The sequence below is a fragment of the Mizuhopecten yessoensis genome, unplaced genomic scaffold (assembly GCF_002113885.1).
Source record: "Mizuhopecten yessoensis strain PY_sf001 unplaced genomic scaffold, ASM211388v2 scaffold6719, whole genome shotgun sequence".
NCBI classification, from domain to species: Eukaryota; Metazoa; Mollusca; class Bivalvia; order Pectinida; family Pectinidae; genus Mizuhopecten; species Mizuhopecten yessoensis.
The window spans coordinates 1,855,587-1,874,138 of NW_018406690.1; the positions used below are offsets into that span (position 1 = coordinate 1,855,587).

At 36.8% G+C, this 18,552-nt stretch overlaps 1 protein-coding gene across 3 annotated transcripts in view; it reads left to right on the top strand.

The window, feature by feature from the left end:
• Window positions 1-6,059: 6,059 nt before the first annotated feature.
• The window catches only part of LOC110452542 (multiple epidermal growth factor-like domains protein 10), a 30,115-nt gene continuing 17,622 nt past the window's right edge, over window positions 6,060-18,552 (top strand). For all 3 annotated transcript variants that reach the window (XM_021501148.1, XM_021501149.1, XM_021501150.1), the window contains exons 1-3: window positions 6,060-6,293; window positions 16,617-16,862; window positions 17,377-17,616. In XM_021501148.1, the coding sequence (XP_021356823.1) occupies window positions 6,227-6,293; window positions 16,617-16,862; window positions 17,377-17,616 (553 nt within the window). In that variant the 5' untranslated portion in view covers window positions 6,060-6,226. The remainder of the gene's footprint in view (window positions 6,294-16,616; window positions 16,863-17,376; window positions 17,617-18,552) is intronic.

The following is an 18,552-nucleotide window of genomic DNA, read 5'->3' on the forward strand; positions in this document are numbered from 1 at the left end:
CAGAAGTAATTAACCTGTCTCCTTTTCTCAGTACATTATGTAGTAATATACCAGTCTCCTTTTCTCAGTAGTAACATGCCAGCTTTCCCTCCTCAGTAGGTACAGTGTACATTCATCATCCCCTCTTCAGAAGTAGCACACCAGTCTCATTCCTAAGTAGAAAAATATCAGTCTCCTTTTCTCAGTCGTGATGATCAGCTTAATTAACATACCAGCCTCCACCTCTGAATGGTTACATAGGAGTTTCCCCTCCTTGGTAGTATCATACTAGCCTTCCTTGTACAGTTATAATAAACATAGAGCATTTCCTCTCCACAGTAGTAACATGCTAGCTAACCCTCCTCAGTAGTAACAGGCTGCCAATCCTCCTCGGTAGTAACATGCTAGCCAATCATCTTTGGTGGTAACATTTTAGCCTATCTCTTCTGTTGTGATATACCAGTCACTTCTCCTCAGAAGTAACAAACCAGCCTCCACTCCTGAGTGGTAAAATAGGATTCTGCACTCCCCAGTCGTAACATACACGTACCTCCTCTTAGTAGCAATATATGTGCCTCCCTTTCTCAGTAATTATATTCCACACTCTTCACCTTAGTAGTTACAAACCAGCCTCTCATCCAAAGAAGTATCTTCCTCAGTAGTAACGTGACAGCTTATCCTCCTCAGTAGTAACGTACCAGTCTACTCTCCACAGTAGTTTCATACAAGTTTTGCCTCCTCAGTTGAACAAACCAGCAACCACTCCTGAGTGGTAACATAGGAGTGCACTCCTCGGTAGTAAAATATCAGTCTTCCCGCCTCAGTAGTAACATACAAGCATCCCTTCCTCAGTCGTAGCATACCAGCATCCTTTCCTCAGTAGTAGCATACCAGTCGTCCCTCCTTATTAGTTTCATTCCATCCTCCCTTTCTCAGTACTTTCTCCCTCAGAACAACAATACCAGCTTCGCCCTTTTCAATACTGACATACCAGTCTCTCCTCCTTAGAAGAATAGATTTGAATTAAGGTACATAGTAATTCTTTAATTTCTTGTTTTGCATAATGTCTGATTTTACAATGCGTATTATGCGAAGTATTATAAATGTAAGATTGTCAAATATAGGGTCTGTCTCTTAGGTAACAGAACAGGTAAATAACTTTTGGATAAGTGACCGGGAGGTTTTCATGGGGTGTGCTGGAGACAGGGAGTTGATCGGATCATGTTTGTTAATTGTGTTAGAGACGATCTATCATTTCTCAGTTTATAATACCTGCAGCAGTTTTACACATCCGAAAGAAATGTTAGTGTTCAGAATGACGAAAACTCCTCATCCTCTTCCCAAGGTACGTGTACAAGGCAGAAATGTTTACCTGTATATATATATATTGTGACACTGTTGGAATCACTTCTTTGCCCCATACACTATTTTAAATAATTCGTATCCTACGGACATACCTCCATAAGGATCCAGTGTTATATGGGATTTTACCGTCTATATTACTTCTTTGACCCATATATATATTGTGATATATATATGCACGTACCAATTTATGTCCATTAAAATCACAACTTTTGAATTAAATATATATGAAGATAAACCTACAGATCAACCTACAGTTACGAAATCGTGTTTATCATTAAATGCATTCCTTTATTCCTACCAACCACTATTGTCGTCCGCTTTTTCGTAGTGCGCACAGATGTGCGTAAGCTATAGTGGTCCACACTTGTATCGTTCGCTAATGCATGTTGCGCATTTCGTGCACGCATCATCCACAGACCGTGTTCACATCGTGTAACATTGTGCAATTTCACAACTGTGCTATACTTACCTGTTCAGTAGCACAGCTGTCTCTCTCCTCATTACATAAAAAGTACCAGGATGACTGTCGGTAAGGATATTGAGTCATGAGCCAAAATTAGATATATAAAATATCTGTTTCAATTTCTTACAAATTGTGGTTGTATGCGCTAAAATATGTTCATTAATTAAAAAGAGTATCAGTATATTTTTAACATTATCTGAATTAGAAAATGATAAGAAGGATTGCAGATCACCATACAAGGCCAACTGGTTTGGCATTTGTAATGGACGATTATGTCTTACCAACTATGTATTTGGGGAGAACCAGGCAATCGGTGAGGATGGTGGACAAAGTCATTCTGCTAATTGTGTGGTATCCGTGCTTCACTTCAACCTTTCCATGTACATGTATGCACATATCTGTATGAGGCCGGTGAATTATTGGTAATGTATTACAGTATCTATGTGATTAGATGGGATCTACAGGTTAACATTCTTTGCTGGAGTTGTATATTAAAGGAGCCAATATTCAACTCAGACAGAGGATATATCCTACCTTGCTACCTCATAAATATCAAATAAAAATGTATGTCATACTTCAATACTTCAGAGCTTTCTCTTTTGCAGTATTTAACATACTGAAATAATTTAGAGAAAATAACACATTGTCACTTGACAGTTAACTAAGCTACCTTCCCCTGCTCATTTCTGCCAACAAATATCTCCCGTTGCTCCAATTTTATGTTTATTTTGTTCAAATGGATAATAAAGGTGATAACATCAGTAGATGGTGGAGAGAGAGTGAAGAGCATTCCAGTGGTACCACAGGGATTGTCACAATCCCGCGCATGATACCTGTACAGACAGATCCGTCCATTTGTCCGTGGGCTTCACAAGGACCACTTGCCTACTGCACTTAAACTTAAGACTAGTTTTGACCTAGATGTCACAGAGGAACAAACTCACCAATCTGTATCAAATAAAGTGGACATTTTAAAAATTAAATTGTGAATTAAGATGGAATAAAAAAAGAACTTTACAGAATGCTTTCATTGCTGAATATATATCTTTGTTAAAGGATTATATTTTGTATTACATTACACACAAAAATCCAAATACCTACATGATGAATTTTCAGAATTTATGAAAGTGCATTTTGTGTTTGAGTTCTGGGAAAACTGATTTTTTAAAATCCTTTATTTATTTTTGTTTTGCCTATATGCAACAATCTGTAATAAGGACCTTTATATAGGTGTACATTCAGCATGTTGTCTTGTCAAACAATATGAGAAAAATACTCAAATAACTTTCAAGGTTGAAAAATGGTATATTATGGTTTGTATTTTAATTTGTGAAAAGTTGACATACATGTATTCAAAAAAACAAGGCCAATCGGAACATGTAAGGGTTACATCTACATGTACATACACATATTTATTTATGCTTGTGTGTTTATGTTGAGTGTTATGTTTGAACTACTTGCAGTGAAGCTTTCCTCTTGTCTCACTTTTGGGCGAGACCAATATATTTCTGCCAAAGTGGTCGATACACCTGCCCAGTGTAAGATATGTACAGATTATGTAGACCTTTTTACTACTATAGTAAAGTCAATGACATTCCTTTATTTTTTTCAGAAATAAACATATTTTACATAAGGACTCACTCTTATCGATTCAGGATTGTAATTTGCCTAATCAGTCTTATTTGTTAGTGGTATCAATAACTACCTATTTCGACGTCATATTTGTAACTCTACAACGCCATTCTGGAGAACGTCATATTGTTTTTCTTAAAAACCTCAAAAATATCACAAACCACTGTGAAGTAAAATATTAACAAAAAACAATAATTTTTGTTCCAATGTTTTACTTGTTTCTTCCTCTTTATATCACATCAAGGGTACCCCTTTGTCAGATCTTGACTCATGTGAGCTTATTCTTATAATAGCCTCTTTCTGTTATGATATTCTCATACATATAATTTCCAAAAAATAATACAATTCTATCAATATAAATCACTGTTATGTTTGAAGACAGTAAATTTCTTGCAAAGAAAGTAGCGAAGCCAAACAGTGCGATAGCTGTACATTGTGTACCAGCATTAGGAAACAGATCCGACCTCTAATAAATGGACCCTATCACTGATCATATCATAGGAACCTCAGATAGTTAGACCCTCATATACCCTAGGTAAAAGTGGTGAACGTCCGTCTGTTTACCGCTGTCGACACTGACTCGGTCCTCACATGGTTGGACCATCACATAACCTAGGGGAGAGTGGTACACGTCCATATATTTACCATCGTTTACGATGACATAGTCCTCACATGGTCAGGCCCTCCTATAACATAGGGGAAAGTAGTGTACGTCAGTGTACTACCACTGTCTACAATGCTTCGGTTTTCACATGGTCATACCCTCCTATAACATAGGGGAGAGTGGTGTACGTCCGTCTATTTACCACTGTCCATACTGACTCGGTCAGCACATGGTCAGACACTCCTGTAACCTAGGGGAGAATGGTGTAGTCTGTTTATTTACCACTAGTGCTGTTTACGATGACTCTGTCCTCACATGTTCAGAGCCTCCTATGACCTAGGGGAGAGTGGTGAATGTCCGTCTATTTACCACTGTCTACACTTATTCGGTCCTTACATGGTCAGACCATCCTATAACCTAGGGGAGGAGTGTTGTACTTCCGTCTATTTACCACTGTCTACATCGACTCGGTTTCGACATGGTCAGACCCTTCTATAACCTAGGGGATAGTGGTGTTCGTCCGTCTACTTATTACTGTCTACACTGACTTTGTCCTTACTTGACCAAAACCTCCTATAACCTAGGGTAGAGTAGTGTTTATCAGTCTTTTTACCACTGTCTACGCTGACTCGGTCATCACATGGTAAGACCCTCCTATACTCTATGGGAGAGTTGTGTACGTCCGTCTGTTTACCACTGTCTATACTGACTCGTTCCTCACATGGTTAGACCCTCATATAATCTAGGGGAGAGTGGTGTACGTCCGTTTATTAACCACTGTTTTCACTTACTCGTTCCTCACATTGTTAGACCCTCATATAACCTAGGAGAGAGTGGTGAACGTCCGTCTATTTACCACTCTCTTCACTGACTCGTTCATCACATAGTTAGACCATCATATAACCTAGGGGAGAGTGGTGTACGTCCGGATGTTCACTACTGTCCTCAATGACTCAATCATCACAAGGTCCGTCTATTTACCACTGTCTACACTGACTCGGTCATCATATACACCTCCTATAACCTAGGGGAGATTGGTTTGCGTCCGTCTATTTACCACTGCCTACACTGACTCGGTCCTCACATGGTCAGACCCTCCTCTAACATAGGGAAGAATGTTGTGCGTCCTTCTATTTACCACTGTCTACACTGACTCTGTCCGCACATGGTCAGACCCTCCTATTACTTCGGGGATAGTGGTGTACATCCGTCTTTTTACACATGTCAGTTAAAACACTTAAACGTACACTCACGTTAAGCTATAAGTTTTGTGTGGGTTGTTGACCTTTATTTCGTGTTATCACTGGATGCAGGGCTCTCTCTGTTCAATAAACCTCTTACAACAAGGAAACCTTACAACGCAATTTGTATTTTTGTCCCCCGTAATGGTGCGTCGGGACACAGTATATGCCTGTGTTGTATCAATTGTACTTGAAACCAAATCATTGTGTTATTGTGTTTCGTAAATATTTTAGAGGAGAGTGATCAAGTGACAAATGTTTTCTTTTCTCATACATTCCCACATTTGTATATACCACGGACTGGTCGGTCCTCAGGGCATATACATTCAAATGTGTGAGGTATATGTCTTCATGTTAATTCAAAACAGTTAGGCTTCAATAAAACCGCATACATATAAGAGAAAATCCCGAAACTTTCTGCATTTCTGTGTTTATTGATTGTATTGCTTATCTGCTTATCTTATTTATCTGAAAGCAATTAGGTCCATAGGCGTAGTTGTGCTATTACCCCGGTATATATTTACTGAAATGTACTGCGTTCCCATTGTGAGGTAGATACATTAACACGTGTTTTAAATTTATTGTTTTACTCTTTGGAATGCTCAATATATACAAGATGGCAAATTTAAGTTAAGTATAACATTATGAGAGAGAGAGAGAGAGAGAGAGAGAGAGAGAGAGAGAGAGAGAGAGATTATGTAAGATTTATTTTCAAATGTGGTGTGACTCGCAGGAAATGTGACGTTAGCGGATGTTTTAATTGTCGGATGTACGCCAATACATAGAAGGATCTAAAATAATGGGAGTGAAATATTACGAGATGGTGGGGCACGTCACACCGGTCCTTACACGTTAGGACATTACTTTCTGGTGGCATTCGAAACTGGCGTTTCACATGTTGTACAACCATTATTCATTACACGGCATCTGATCTCCTCCCTAATGGAGGGAGTGACTATCGTCCTGATCGGCATACTTCTGACCCTCGGACAGCCCGGACTCTCCCTTTGTGAGTATTAAAGTCAATTGATTATAAACATAGTGCGATACGTGCCGGTCACGTCGTTGTCGAAATTGTCATGCAACATGAACAAAACCTCAAGGTTGATAACCTTGAACTACTGAACATATCCGAGTTATTACAAAGAGGATTGACTAAATTCATGCAATGATCATTTTCTTTTAAAAACACTCTGTCCATTTTCATTGCTGAAACATTTTGTTATACCAATGTGTTTTATAAACCTAAGTAGTTATTGATCCTTGTTATGACCCCTAATGTATAAACGTGTCTTACATGAAATACATCGAAATTACATCAAGCATTTACATTTGTATGCTTTCTGTATTAATTGCGGAAGGTGTATTCTACCTTTAATTAAATCAGTAACATTTGCTTTAATAGGAGCGCCTATTGTAGCATTAATAAATCACATTTTCATGTAAACGATTATCAGAGATAATGAGATTCATAAACAAATTGTCAACAACAACTGATACCTACATTGTATAAGTGTTTGGCGATTGTGGCCATGGCTTTGTCACCAAGAGGTTACCGTCCACAATTTTTGGCGGTTTGTGCCACCTCAAATAAATAAATATGACAAAATATGTCACATCAAATAAATAAATATGACAAAATCTGTCGCCTCAAATATATAAATATGACAAAATCTGTCATTTGTAAAATGTTCAAGCTAGATCCTAGGTACACAATTGATGCAAGTATAATCAATATACATTTAGCACTTGTAGTAGGCAAGATACAGTTGAGAGCAGTTCTTCTTAACCAAGATAATGAAGCATAAACTATATAGGTAATTATCAACATCCGAAATATGCATCCAGTTGAGAAACCCTAGATACACAATTATTTTGTATAATCAACATAGCATTTGTATTGGGCAAGGTAATATATATGAGAGCAATTCTTCTTAACCAAGTCAACGAAGCGTAAAATATAGGTCAATATCAGCGTCCGCAATATACATTCTGTAGGGCAACCCAAACACACACTTGAAACAAGTTTAAACAACATAGCACTTTGAGTGGACAAGGTAATATATATGAGAGCAATTCTTCTGAACCAAGTTATTGAAGCATAAACTATAGGTCAATATCAGCATCCGCAATATGCATTCTGTAGAGCAACCCTAGGTACACAATTGATGCAAGTATAATCAACATAGCACTTGTAGTAGACAAGATATAGATGAGAGTAATTCTTCTTAACCTTACATAAAGATAAAGAACACTACTTCTTAACCAACTCAAGGAAGTGTAAAATACAAGGTTGATGTAAGTATAATCAACAAATGAGAACAATTCTTCTTAACCAAGTAAATGAAGCATAAAATATAGGTAAAAATCAGCATCTGCAATATGCATTCAGTAGAGCAACCCTAGATACACGATTGATGCGAGTATAACAAAGCACTTGCAGTAGCCAGGATGTAGACGAGAGCATATTCCTCATAACCTTACATGAAGATAAGATCAATTCTTCTTACGCACGACGCAATACTAACTTGAATGCTGACAGCAGGTTACACACTCGCCTCGATGAGTAATGTTGTTGGTGTATAAGCTCGCACATACCGACTGTAGTCTAAAAATAAATTGACTGGACCCGACTACCTTGCTGTGCTTACGACTGTTACCATCACCCGGTTACACACGTGTATATTTATAACAATCATTCAATCAACTTTATTGCATTTATACATCCAGAAATACAGGACCGATAGCAATACAGCAATTAACAAACAAATCAAATGATAACATTTACCTGAAACAATTTATGCATTCTACAAGCCTGTTTTCCATAATTCAGACGAATTTTCGATAAAGAGGCCCATTTCCGGCCTTCATTTATGAAATAATGATGAAACTTCATAAAAACATTGAGTCTCTTCACTTGTTCAGGTACCTCAAAGTCCCGTAAAGTAAATGAAGGCCCCAGTTCATGCAAAGGTTTTGTATCATTAGATGACAATATTTATGAAGAAGTCAATTAGGTACTAAAACATTTGCATAGTCGGGAGTTGCCGAGGATCTTCTTATTTCGACCAACCTCGATTTCTAAATTATGGTTGCTCAATCTAAAATTTATATAGGTGATCTACTCGTGTTTGTTTCTATTTAAACATAACCACAGTGTGGCACATATTTGGTAAGCAGTGATTTGGAATTAATGCCAGTGCATCAATACCAGCCAGCTGTGTTAAGTCATACGTAAACTTTAAATCTTTAGTCGATCTCTCATCATTTTGAACATAAATTCGGAAGAATTTCGTTCCGGTGAATACGGAGGGAGAAAAAGAAGCCCAACGCCTCTTCTCGTCAGCATGTCCCTCAAAATCCGTTCCCCAAATCTGTGATGGTGGAAACCACAGTTGTCCATTATTATGCAGTCTGTCATCGTCGGATACCCACGGTTGATTTCGCTTCGGTACTCACTCATCACATGAGAGACATGCTGACGAGAAGAGGCGTTGGGCTTCTTTTTCTCCCTCCGTATTCGTGTAATATTATAGGGGTTATTCAATGTACAAAAATATCATCAATGGCCACCGTACGCTACTGTACACTGCTACCATATATATATATATATACACCCACCCCTTTGGACAAATTGCCAGTGGCTACAGTTGTACCTTACTATGTATATGCACTCTGGTTTTTATTCAGATTACCACCTGGCCTTTCCTATCTCCACTAAATTGTAAGTATTTGGAACAATATAATAAATGGTTAGGGAACTAGGCAACAGAGAGTATCCGATTTACTTGAAATTCCAGGTCTTAAAGGACACATGCTATCAAGGATAAACTACCTATAGCATTGCCACCACGACGAATTACTAGAGCTTGAGGTGGCGATTCATACTTCAGCATTATTTGCATATTGCCTCAAATTCAATCAAGAAGATCAATTGGTGATATGCAGGGTTCCTGTAGGCCTGCAATGGAAAGGACCAGCAATCCTGTCAAGGTTAACCTCTTTTAACACATTATAAGCAACACATAATCATCAACAACACCCCAAGAAATACCCTGATCCCTTGCATCCTTAGGTCGGAACTGCTGATATTATTCTATCCAGCTATTACCTCCTTCCCTACTTTCCCCTATTCAAACCGTACTAATATACCTCAACAATGGTATGGCTTCCTTCAGATGGACAGAAATATAAATAGACATAAAAACTTAAAAGATGTCAGTCCATGCCTGAATGTAATTGCCTCTTGCTAATGATTTTAATTTTTCCCATCACCAAAACCATTATCTGTTTTGATTCTCCACCAGGACCACTTGTAAACTGTTTTGCCACCTGCTCATTGGGGGAGGGGCTGTAAAATGTAAAATGAAATTCCTTATATTTCGATACTTAAACCAACAAGAGATGATTGTCCAGTCAAATCTCGCCTCTATAAAGTCGATGATAGACGACTGAAAGATGATGGTTTCCCCCCGTTGACAGATTGTATCCTTTCAGCTTTGTAAGAAGACAGGGGAGCTAACTCTGCTCAATTAAGCCACGGGGGTTACTCCTTTCGTTTTCAAGGTGTAACAACACTATCCATTTGTACTCTGTTAACGGATTTATTTATTATCAAATGAATTCCAATGTTACAAAATGTAAATATCAAAATAGGTACCACATATGCGAATCGACTGATTTTGGCCCCTGTAGAATCTGGAGTGTTTTTTTTTTCCTGTTTCTGTTTATGAAACATTAAAAAAAACCAAGGATGGACCTGCTGTTTCCAACTGAAATTATATGGTAAAAGGCTACTTATGTGGTAAAAGGCTACTAATGTGGTAAAATGCTACTTATGTGGTATACTCTGCAGAATCGGAGGTTTTCTTCTGTGTTTTATACGCAGAGAATACACACTAGTGTCGTATTTGGTCGATCAAATTTTGTCAGCAACCCAGATTTATTTGAAAGACTGAAAACATATTCCTGTACTTATAATGAGTGTTAGTTACGTTTATGACGTTACCATGGCAACCTACATTATCAAAAGTTCGCATTTAATGTTGGTTTTTTGTTTTGAAGAGAGATACAACTGAGTAAAATACAAATAAGAGCGTAGCTGTCGGGCCCTTAAGACTCTTTAATGGTAACACATGCGTTGTTCATTGTTCATAACTCTCTATTTATCAAATCTCCATCACACCCCGTGCTGTAAATTCCTCCTCCTGTTAAACTCGTGCTTTCTGGTATTTACGTTTCCACTAGTCCGTATACATAAGGAAAGACCAAGCACATGGTGTTGCTACTCATATTACCTACCTAGTGTCAGAGTCAGATATACATAGAGAATGCGAATTTTGTAGATTTGGGAGAGGAGGAGGAGGAGGAGGAGGAGGAGGAGGTTTGGTTTGGTTTTATCTTGTTTAGCGTCCTATTAACAGCTAAGGTCATTTGAGGATGTGCATCCATGAGTGCAATGTATGCGTGCATGAGTGTATGTGTGGTGGAGTTAGGGTATGTTGGGGTTATTGCCTCCTTGTGATAGCGCATTCAGATGCCGATTTTATAGTGCTATCTCATTGAAACACCATGCCGAAGGCACCCAACACAGCATTTCGCCCGGTCATATTATCATGACAACGGGTGCACCAGTTGTTGCCATTACCCTTAATGCTCAACGTTACGCAGGAAATAAAAACTACCATTTTAAAGTACTTTCGTAGTTTTGAAGTAGTTGTGAGTTAAAAAATAAATTCTAGTTGTCAATCAGAATAGAAAACATCAAATGTATAGTGTCTACTAGTTTTGTAACAGTAAATGTCAAACATAACCTGCGTCCGCTTCATAGTTTACGCAGATTTAAATGGAACATAAACTGTTTTTTAGTTGGAACACAAAATGTGTGAAGGTAGAAACAGCCGATCGCCGCTCTACATGATACTACCTCATAACCCCTAATCCTAAAAAACTGACACAGCTTTATTTATTTATATATATATATTTATATACTTATCAGTATAAAGCGGATGCAGGTGTGTCGTCTACATATGTACACACATGCACGGGTACATACTCAACAACACCCAGAACAGAGAAGTCATAGGTGTCCAGGTAGGAAAGGTACACAGAACACGTCCATGTATAGATACAGAGAGGTCACACCGGGGTAAACAAGTGAATAAAGGAAGGGAAACAAATGCAAAAGTAGATTAATAAATAAGATCTCAAAAAATTGGTACGCACTGAGTATGACAAACTGTTAAGATATAAGGGTTAATTATCAGTGCGTTTTAAGGCTACATGTATGTTGGCAAAAGAGACATTGCATACATACTAGTATAGAAACATATCAATTTCGTCCGTTGCGTTATCTTTTTGCCGGTGCATCAGGACTAATTGTTTTTATCTGTTTTTGCCACAGACACATTCAAAGAAGTACTATAATAATCGGTCTACATGCTATTTTTCCCAAGATAAAATTTCATCAGCCTTTGATTATAATTTGTTGAGAATATAAACGAAATAACTAACAATTTGAAACTCTTTCCTTTAGGCTTAACATAAGTGATTTATATACATCACCACTCATAGACGAAACAACTGATAATGCATTGACCTTTTGTATGTCGAAATCAACAATACATTTTCTAGGCAACAAACAGGAGTTTAAACGCATTTTTTCAGGAACGTTATTATTTTTCACGCAGCATGCCAATTTTATAACTTGTTACATTTTATTTGGAATTTTTATCTGTCAAATATCGGTGACTGTAACAAAATTTGAAATTCGACCCGATGTTTCAAGATGGAATTGAGACTATTTATGATATATTTGTGGTAAGTGAGATGGCAAATCAAATGAGGGCATTTTATCGAGGTTTAATTGCACAATATTTGAGTAGTTGTATTTTGTTTTTTTGTTTTGTACAGACTAATGAACATTTAAATTTTTATATATGGATTGAACGGCGTTTTTTTAATGTTTATGTCTATTAATATAACAACTAATAACAGATGTGTCTATAACTATTTCTGGCAACAATCTTTCAATATTATCAGTCTTTATCCACACAAAATAGACTTAGGCAGACATGATCTCTGTTTCATCCAAAAACACATGTTATTTCAATGTTTCAAATATAATACAAGGCTGGGTGTTGATCTTAACCCTGGAAAAGTCTAAGATCACTCTCTACCTATCAGTATACAGTATAGTACACATACATGTATACACATATTATATACTGATATGGGTCACAGTACACATAAACATACATGTTTGCTTATGTGTGCTGTGACCCATATCAGTTATAGCATGATACGTGCATTTCAGACATTTGTCACGAACCCCTGTGGATCTCCGTTTTCGGTTTGTATCGGGGGTTGCCTACTTACACGGGTAGCTGGAGGGAGAATATTGAGGGCAGTACATGTCTACCGCTAGCAATCGTGAGCTGAAAATATTTTGTTGATTGATTGTTTTTGGTTGTTTGAACAATTTCTTGTGTTGCCTCAATAAAAATGTGAAATCTCAAGTGGTATCTCTGTTTTGAGAACTCAATAGCAACAGAAAAAAGGCGATATGGCGTTTCCTACATGTCGATAATAACAAAGCGTCGAATTCGTAGCTGAAGGTTCCAATTTTTTAATGATTCAAGCATTAGTCGACACACGCTGATGCAGATAAAGAAAGAATAAACAACAGGAGAAAAACCATCATATAAAAATGCAATGCTAAAGTAAAGTCTACAGCAGGAAGTCGCTTAAAATGGTGAACAGACCCTTGCTGATTTGCGTGTATATTAAAAGAGTAAGTAAACCTTTGACTGCGCTCAGTTTCAGTTCTATAGTGTTTGCTTTTTTCGCTAAACCGCTAGCTTGGTAAAACACCATAATTTTGTGTACTGTAGACGGATGTTAAAGACTGTAACTCATTATATGATCTGGTTTTTTTTGTGTGTGTGTTAAACAGTAAAAGTTGTTGTGATAATTGGTGTTAAGAGTACTCATAAATACGAACAGAACACAAGTTAAACATTAAGTATATTAAAATAAAATATCTGAACACTGAAAGATTATGTGATATTTCGTTAATATCTTATATTATACTATGCTATAATGTTTGCATTATCTTATATGCAAATAGCTAATTAGCGCTTCAATTGAACTTTGCAAACCAATGAAAACTGCCTTATTCGTCATTGTCATAAAATCATAAAGGAGCGTTCTATTTATTGACAAGTCTGCATATACTTAACATATGTAGATATACAATGCCAGATTTTATAATAACTAAGTGAATACTTTTAAACTTTCCTAGAATCAGTTACATTAGCACATAACGTCACCCCTTTAAAACATAACGTATTTACAACTTAGAATTACCTACAAATCATACCGGACATACTGTCTTGCTGAAGCCAAACAAAGTATGCTTTGGCATGGCAATAGATAGCCCGAGTTTCCTCTGGCCCTGACACCAGACTTAGACAATTTGACAGATAGATGTATGGTGTGAGGCCAGAGCGCATTCCTATATGAAAACGTGGAATTCTCCGAGAGTTTGAAGGTGCTGAAATAATGGATTATTTGTTGATCCAAGTTCGCTCTAATGATCACCAACAGCTGCTAAATTCCGTCAGTAGAGTCCTAGGTTTTCAAAAGTTCAAATTTCCAACCTGAGGGAACGCCAATTTTTGTCGGTCATAAAAGTGACTTATCAACAAGCCGTACTGATCCGGACAGACCAAAAATGGAATATATCATTCTTGTTTAGAAGTTTTCAGGACCGACTCTTTTTGTTGATTAGTCATTTTCATGACCTACAAAAATGGCATTCGCTTAGTTTGGAAATTTTGAACTATTGAAAACCGAGGACTCTACTGACGGAATTAAGCAGCTGTTGGTGATATCTAGAGCGGATTTGGATCAATACAGAATCCCTGTATCGATATATGTGAGATATGTGTTGTGTCATAGTCGATTTATGGTTGGCAGCACCTCAAACCTCTCCAACCTCAAATGGTTTCAGATAATTCCACGTTTTCATATAGCAGTGTGCTCTGGCCCCATACCGGAGATTTATCTGTCAAAATGTCCTAATCTGGTGTCAGGACCAGAGGAAACGGGCTAGGCAATATATTTGATTTGTGTTAATGGTTTGAACTTATCGGGAAGAGTTGTATGAATTTGCATGTAAATAGCTACACAGCAAGGGGGTGTTTAAAACGGATGCTTGTATCTAAACCAAAATCCCAGGCCTCACATGTAACCAAAGACCCGGAACCGAACTACAACGAACTACAATGCGACCTCCACTTTTATCACACCACGTCAAAACTGTTTCATTGTAATGTCTAAACTAACCGAAGGTAATAGGCTCACACGGTTCTACATTACACTGTGTAGATATTTCGGTTTAGTGAGTTTGAGGTATTAAACAACTGACAGTTTATATGTATTATTGTAAAATCTTTTGTAACAGGTGATATGTTCGGTGTCTTGATTCATGTACAACGACACATACGTGGGAGTTTGGTGGTGTCTTTAACGCTTTGTTGTATATACCATGATGTATATATTGTTGTGTATTACATTTGAGAATGCATAGGTGTGTGCACATGTGTTTTTGTACAGTAACTATACACGTGAATACACAAAGTGTTCCTCCTTCCGCATAATGACACATACATGTGATTGTCACTCACACGTGTTTAAAACATATGATGTCTTTGTGTGTACGATACATATACTACTAGCCGTGCATAGGATATATCCTGCAACGACCTATATCCGATCCAACCCTCTATATTTGCCTTGCATGCGCCATATCATTATGTCTTATATAATTAGGGTTAAAAACAATTAAATATCAGACATCAATTTCACTCAAATTGTATTATTGCTTCTATACATACATGCTGACCTGGAACATTTACTTAATACAGGATATGAAACTTGAACCATTACTCTCTCCATAGCCTCAACGTATCTACCCTCGACCCATACAGGCCCATCGGCCTCCTGCCCCTCAAGCTAATCTGAACCCGAGTTGGATAAACATGATAAAATATGACTAACCATTATTTATGTCATTTACATATAAAAGACTTATTTCTTACATCGCATATCAATTATCAATAGCAATGATCGGGAAAATTAAGTAGTTGCTATCTTGTAGCAAAAGTGAAGCCTTCATCTAATTGAAAAACACCAACATTGAACCGATTTTAAAGTTGTATGTACCATAGTAAAGATCGCATCACGTTTTGATTAATGAAAGTATTAACTCCAGGCAACTAATGCGCCCCATAGAATATGTCCGGTGCTACCAGCGTACTACCGTATACATGTGTGTACGCTGTCAAAATGAAGGCCAACCCCTCAATACCGCAAATGCATGCTAAACATGGCAGTATGAAGTTTAAAGAAATCAAATTTGTGTAACAACTAATAAAATAAACGTGTGTGTCAAAACGTCAAATAGTACCGCCAAAACAAGCCAAACAGTATCAAGTAATGCTAAAACAACGCCAAACAAAGCAAAACAGCAGAACAATGTCAAAACACCACAAAAAATAAACGCAAAACGACGCCAATGAGAATGTAATTTTGCGTTAAGAAGTGATAAACTTGATTGAAAAAAAATGCGCTGAACAGTTTTGAAAAATATAATTGTGCTACACTTTCGTTGAAAAATTACACTTGCTCTAAATTTTCTAACAACAACAGCAACAACAACAACAAAAGGAAATAAATATGCTGGAAAAACACATGTACGTGAGATGAATATTCCAAAAAATCAAACAGGACACATTTTTTTTATTAGAATACGATGCTAAATGTTCTGGCACTGCAAGGTTGATAGCATACTCTTATGCATAAAGTCGAAATCTCCATATGTCGCGAAATCTGGTCCGCCAGCAAGATAACCTAATCTTGCTGAAGCCGAAAACGCGATGACGTCATGGAAACTAGCACAACGGCTATATACAGTGTAGCAATGATCTAACTGAGCCTAAGACTCGACCTCGTCATGACAACTAGTACGTTGGCTAAGTATCGTTTATAACATAAGCGGAAAACTCAACTAAACCTCTGAAGAGAGAAAACGTAGTGTCTCTGCTGAGCCGTAAGATCAACGCCCAATGATCCTGTCAACGCTTAGTGGTTCAATCTGCTTCGCCAAAGTAATTAAATTGACACACAGTCCGTTACAACGTGATTAGGACCAATTCGTGAAAGTGATTAGTACTCTTTTATCTTGTCTGTAGATTTCATGTATACACCTGAGCTGTCAGAGAAGACTAAAGACTACAATGATTAGAATGCTTAATCTTGATAATTACAGTGAATTTGTCCAAGGGACGCCCAACAAATTCCTCAGATTTTCGGGAAGGAAAGGGAGCTTCAAGTTTAGTTGTTGATGGAAACGATTCCGACTTTTTAAGCGATCCGAATAATGCAGCCATCCCACAATGTCTGTACACCATATCAAACCAGAAAACCACATTCTGGCAGGTTGATCTTGAGCAAAGGGTCGTAATAGATCATGTGGAAGTCATATCCAGGAGAGGAGGAATTGGCCAGCGTACGCGTAAGTGATGACAATCGTATTTAAGTTTGATTTGTTTGTCTTGATATGACATCAATCATAAATTTGATAAATACATGAAGTGATGGTTGGTATTATTATCTGAGTCTAAGCTCACGTTGACAGAACTTCAATCACAAAAAAGAGGTGTTTGAAATTTTATTGTTTTGTATACATTAATGTATTTTACTTTTGAAGATTTAGATCATTTTTTTAAAATAAGACACTTTGAAACCATATTCTTTAAGTTTCGTGCATGGTAATCTATCTTGACAATTCAAATGTAACGCAATGAAGAAAACAAAAAATACTGACCCTTTATTATATACGATGATAAAGAGTCTTGAATACCCACAAATAAGAAAAATCGACAAAGCAAATAAATATATAAAAACTTGAATGTTGTTGTCATGGCTTCAATAATATAACCATTCAGCTTTAAAATATTGTTTTAAAATATCAGTTGATGATGTCATTGAAAATAATGTTTCATTTAGTTTATACATTGTTACCACAGATCAAATACGTCGGAATGGATACTCCATCATTGTGACGGCGTCTTCCAGATATCTACCCATTACCCAGGCCGACATTTGTTACAGTGACACGGACCCTGCACTAAGTAGTGCAAACCACGAAAACCAGTCCTGTAGTAACATAGGACGTTACATCACTTTTTACAATCAAAGGGAGACACTCTCTGGATCAGACTATAGTCTGGATGCAGTTCTGGAATTGTGTGAGGTCAAGGTAATGGGTAAGTTATCAAACGTTATTGATATTTATATCCAACTATTCAAGTATCATCATGTTTACTCGTACGATTTATTTTCAGGGACGATGCGGAACTGATACATCTCATTATATGAAGCATCACTGTAAAGTTTTCCATTCTAGAATGACATAACAAAATACTAAAAACATAAAGATTATGATAATTTGTTGCATGCTTTTTCTAAATGTGGAGACAGAGCAAACAGATCTCAAAAAAGTGTAAGTGAGACTTTAACTTAACCTTGTTTACAATAACTACACAAATACATGATATGTAAGTTGCTAAATCAAATTGTTATAAAAATAACAACTGCGTAGATACAGGCTTTTATATTTTCGTATTGCTTGTATGCAGATACTTAACTTTTGAAGTTGATTTTAGTGGTGGTTTTATTGGAATTGTAATATATTTTTTATACTGGAATTAATCATAGCGTTTATATCTTCCTACGGTTAATATATGTTAACAAGTCATAGGGAATTCTCTTCTTTTGTTTAAATTTTTCGAAATTCAGTCATCGCGCTGTGATCTTCATGAACATTGGATTTGAAAAAATACACTGTGTGTTTCAAATTTTAGAGATAATTACATACATACACTTTAAAAAGCACGTTTGATATTTTTTAATTTTTGGAGAATATTGAAAAATAGCTTTTTATGCATTTCACCAACTCCATCAATAACCAAAAATCTGTTTGCTTTAATAGTGTTCTTATATTTGCTTAATATAACTAATTAGGAACTTAGTTTAAATACTAATTATATTATAAGACTACACACAATCCTGAATGTACTGATAAATGAAATATAAAATCGAAACTTTAAATCGACATCTACATTTTAACAGCTCCACCCAGACGTAATAGCATATCCACACAATGTATCAGTATTGTTTTATCATTACTGGTGATGCAATTA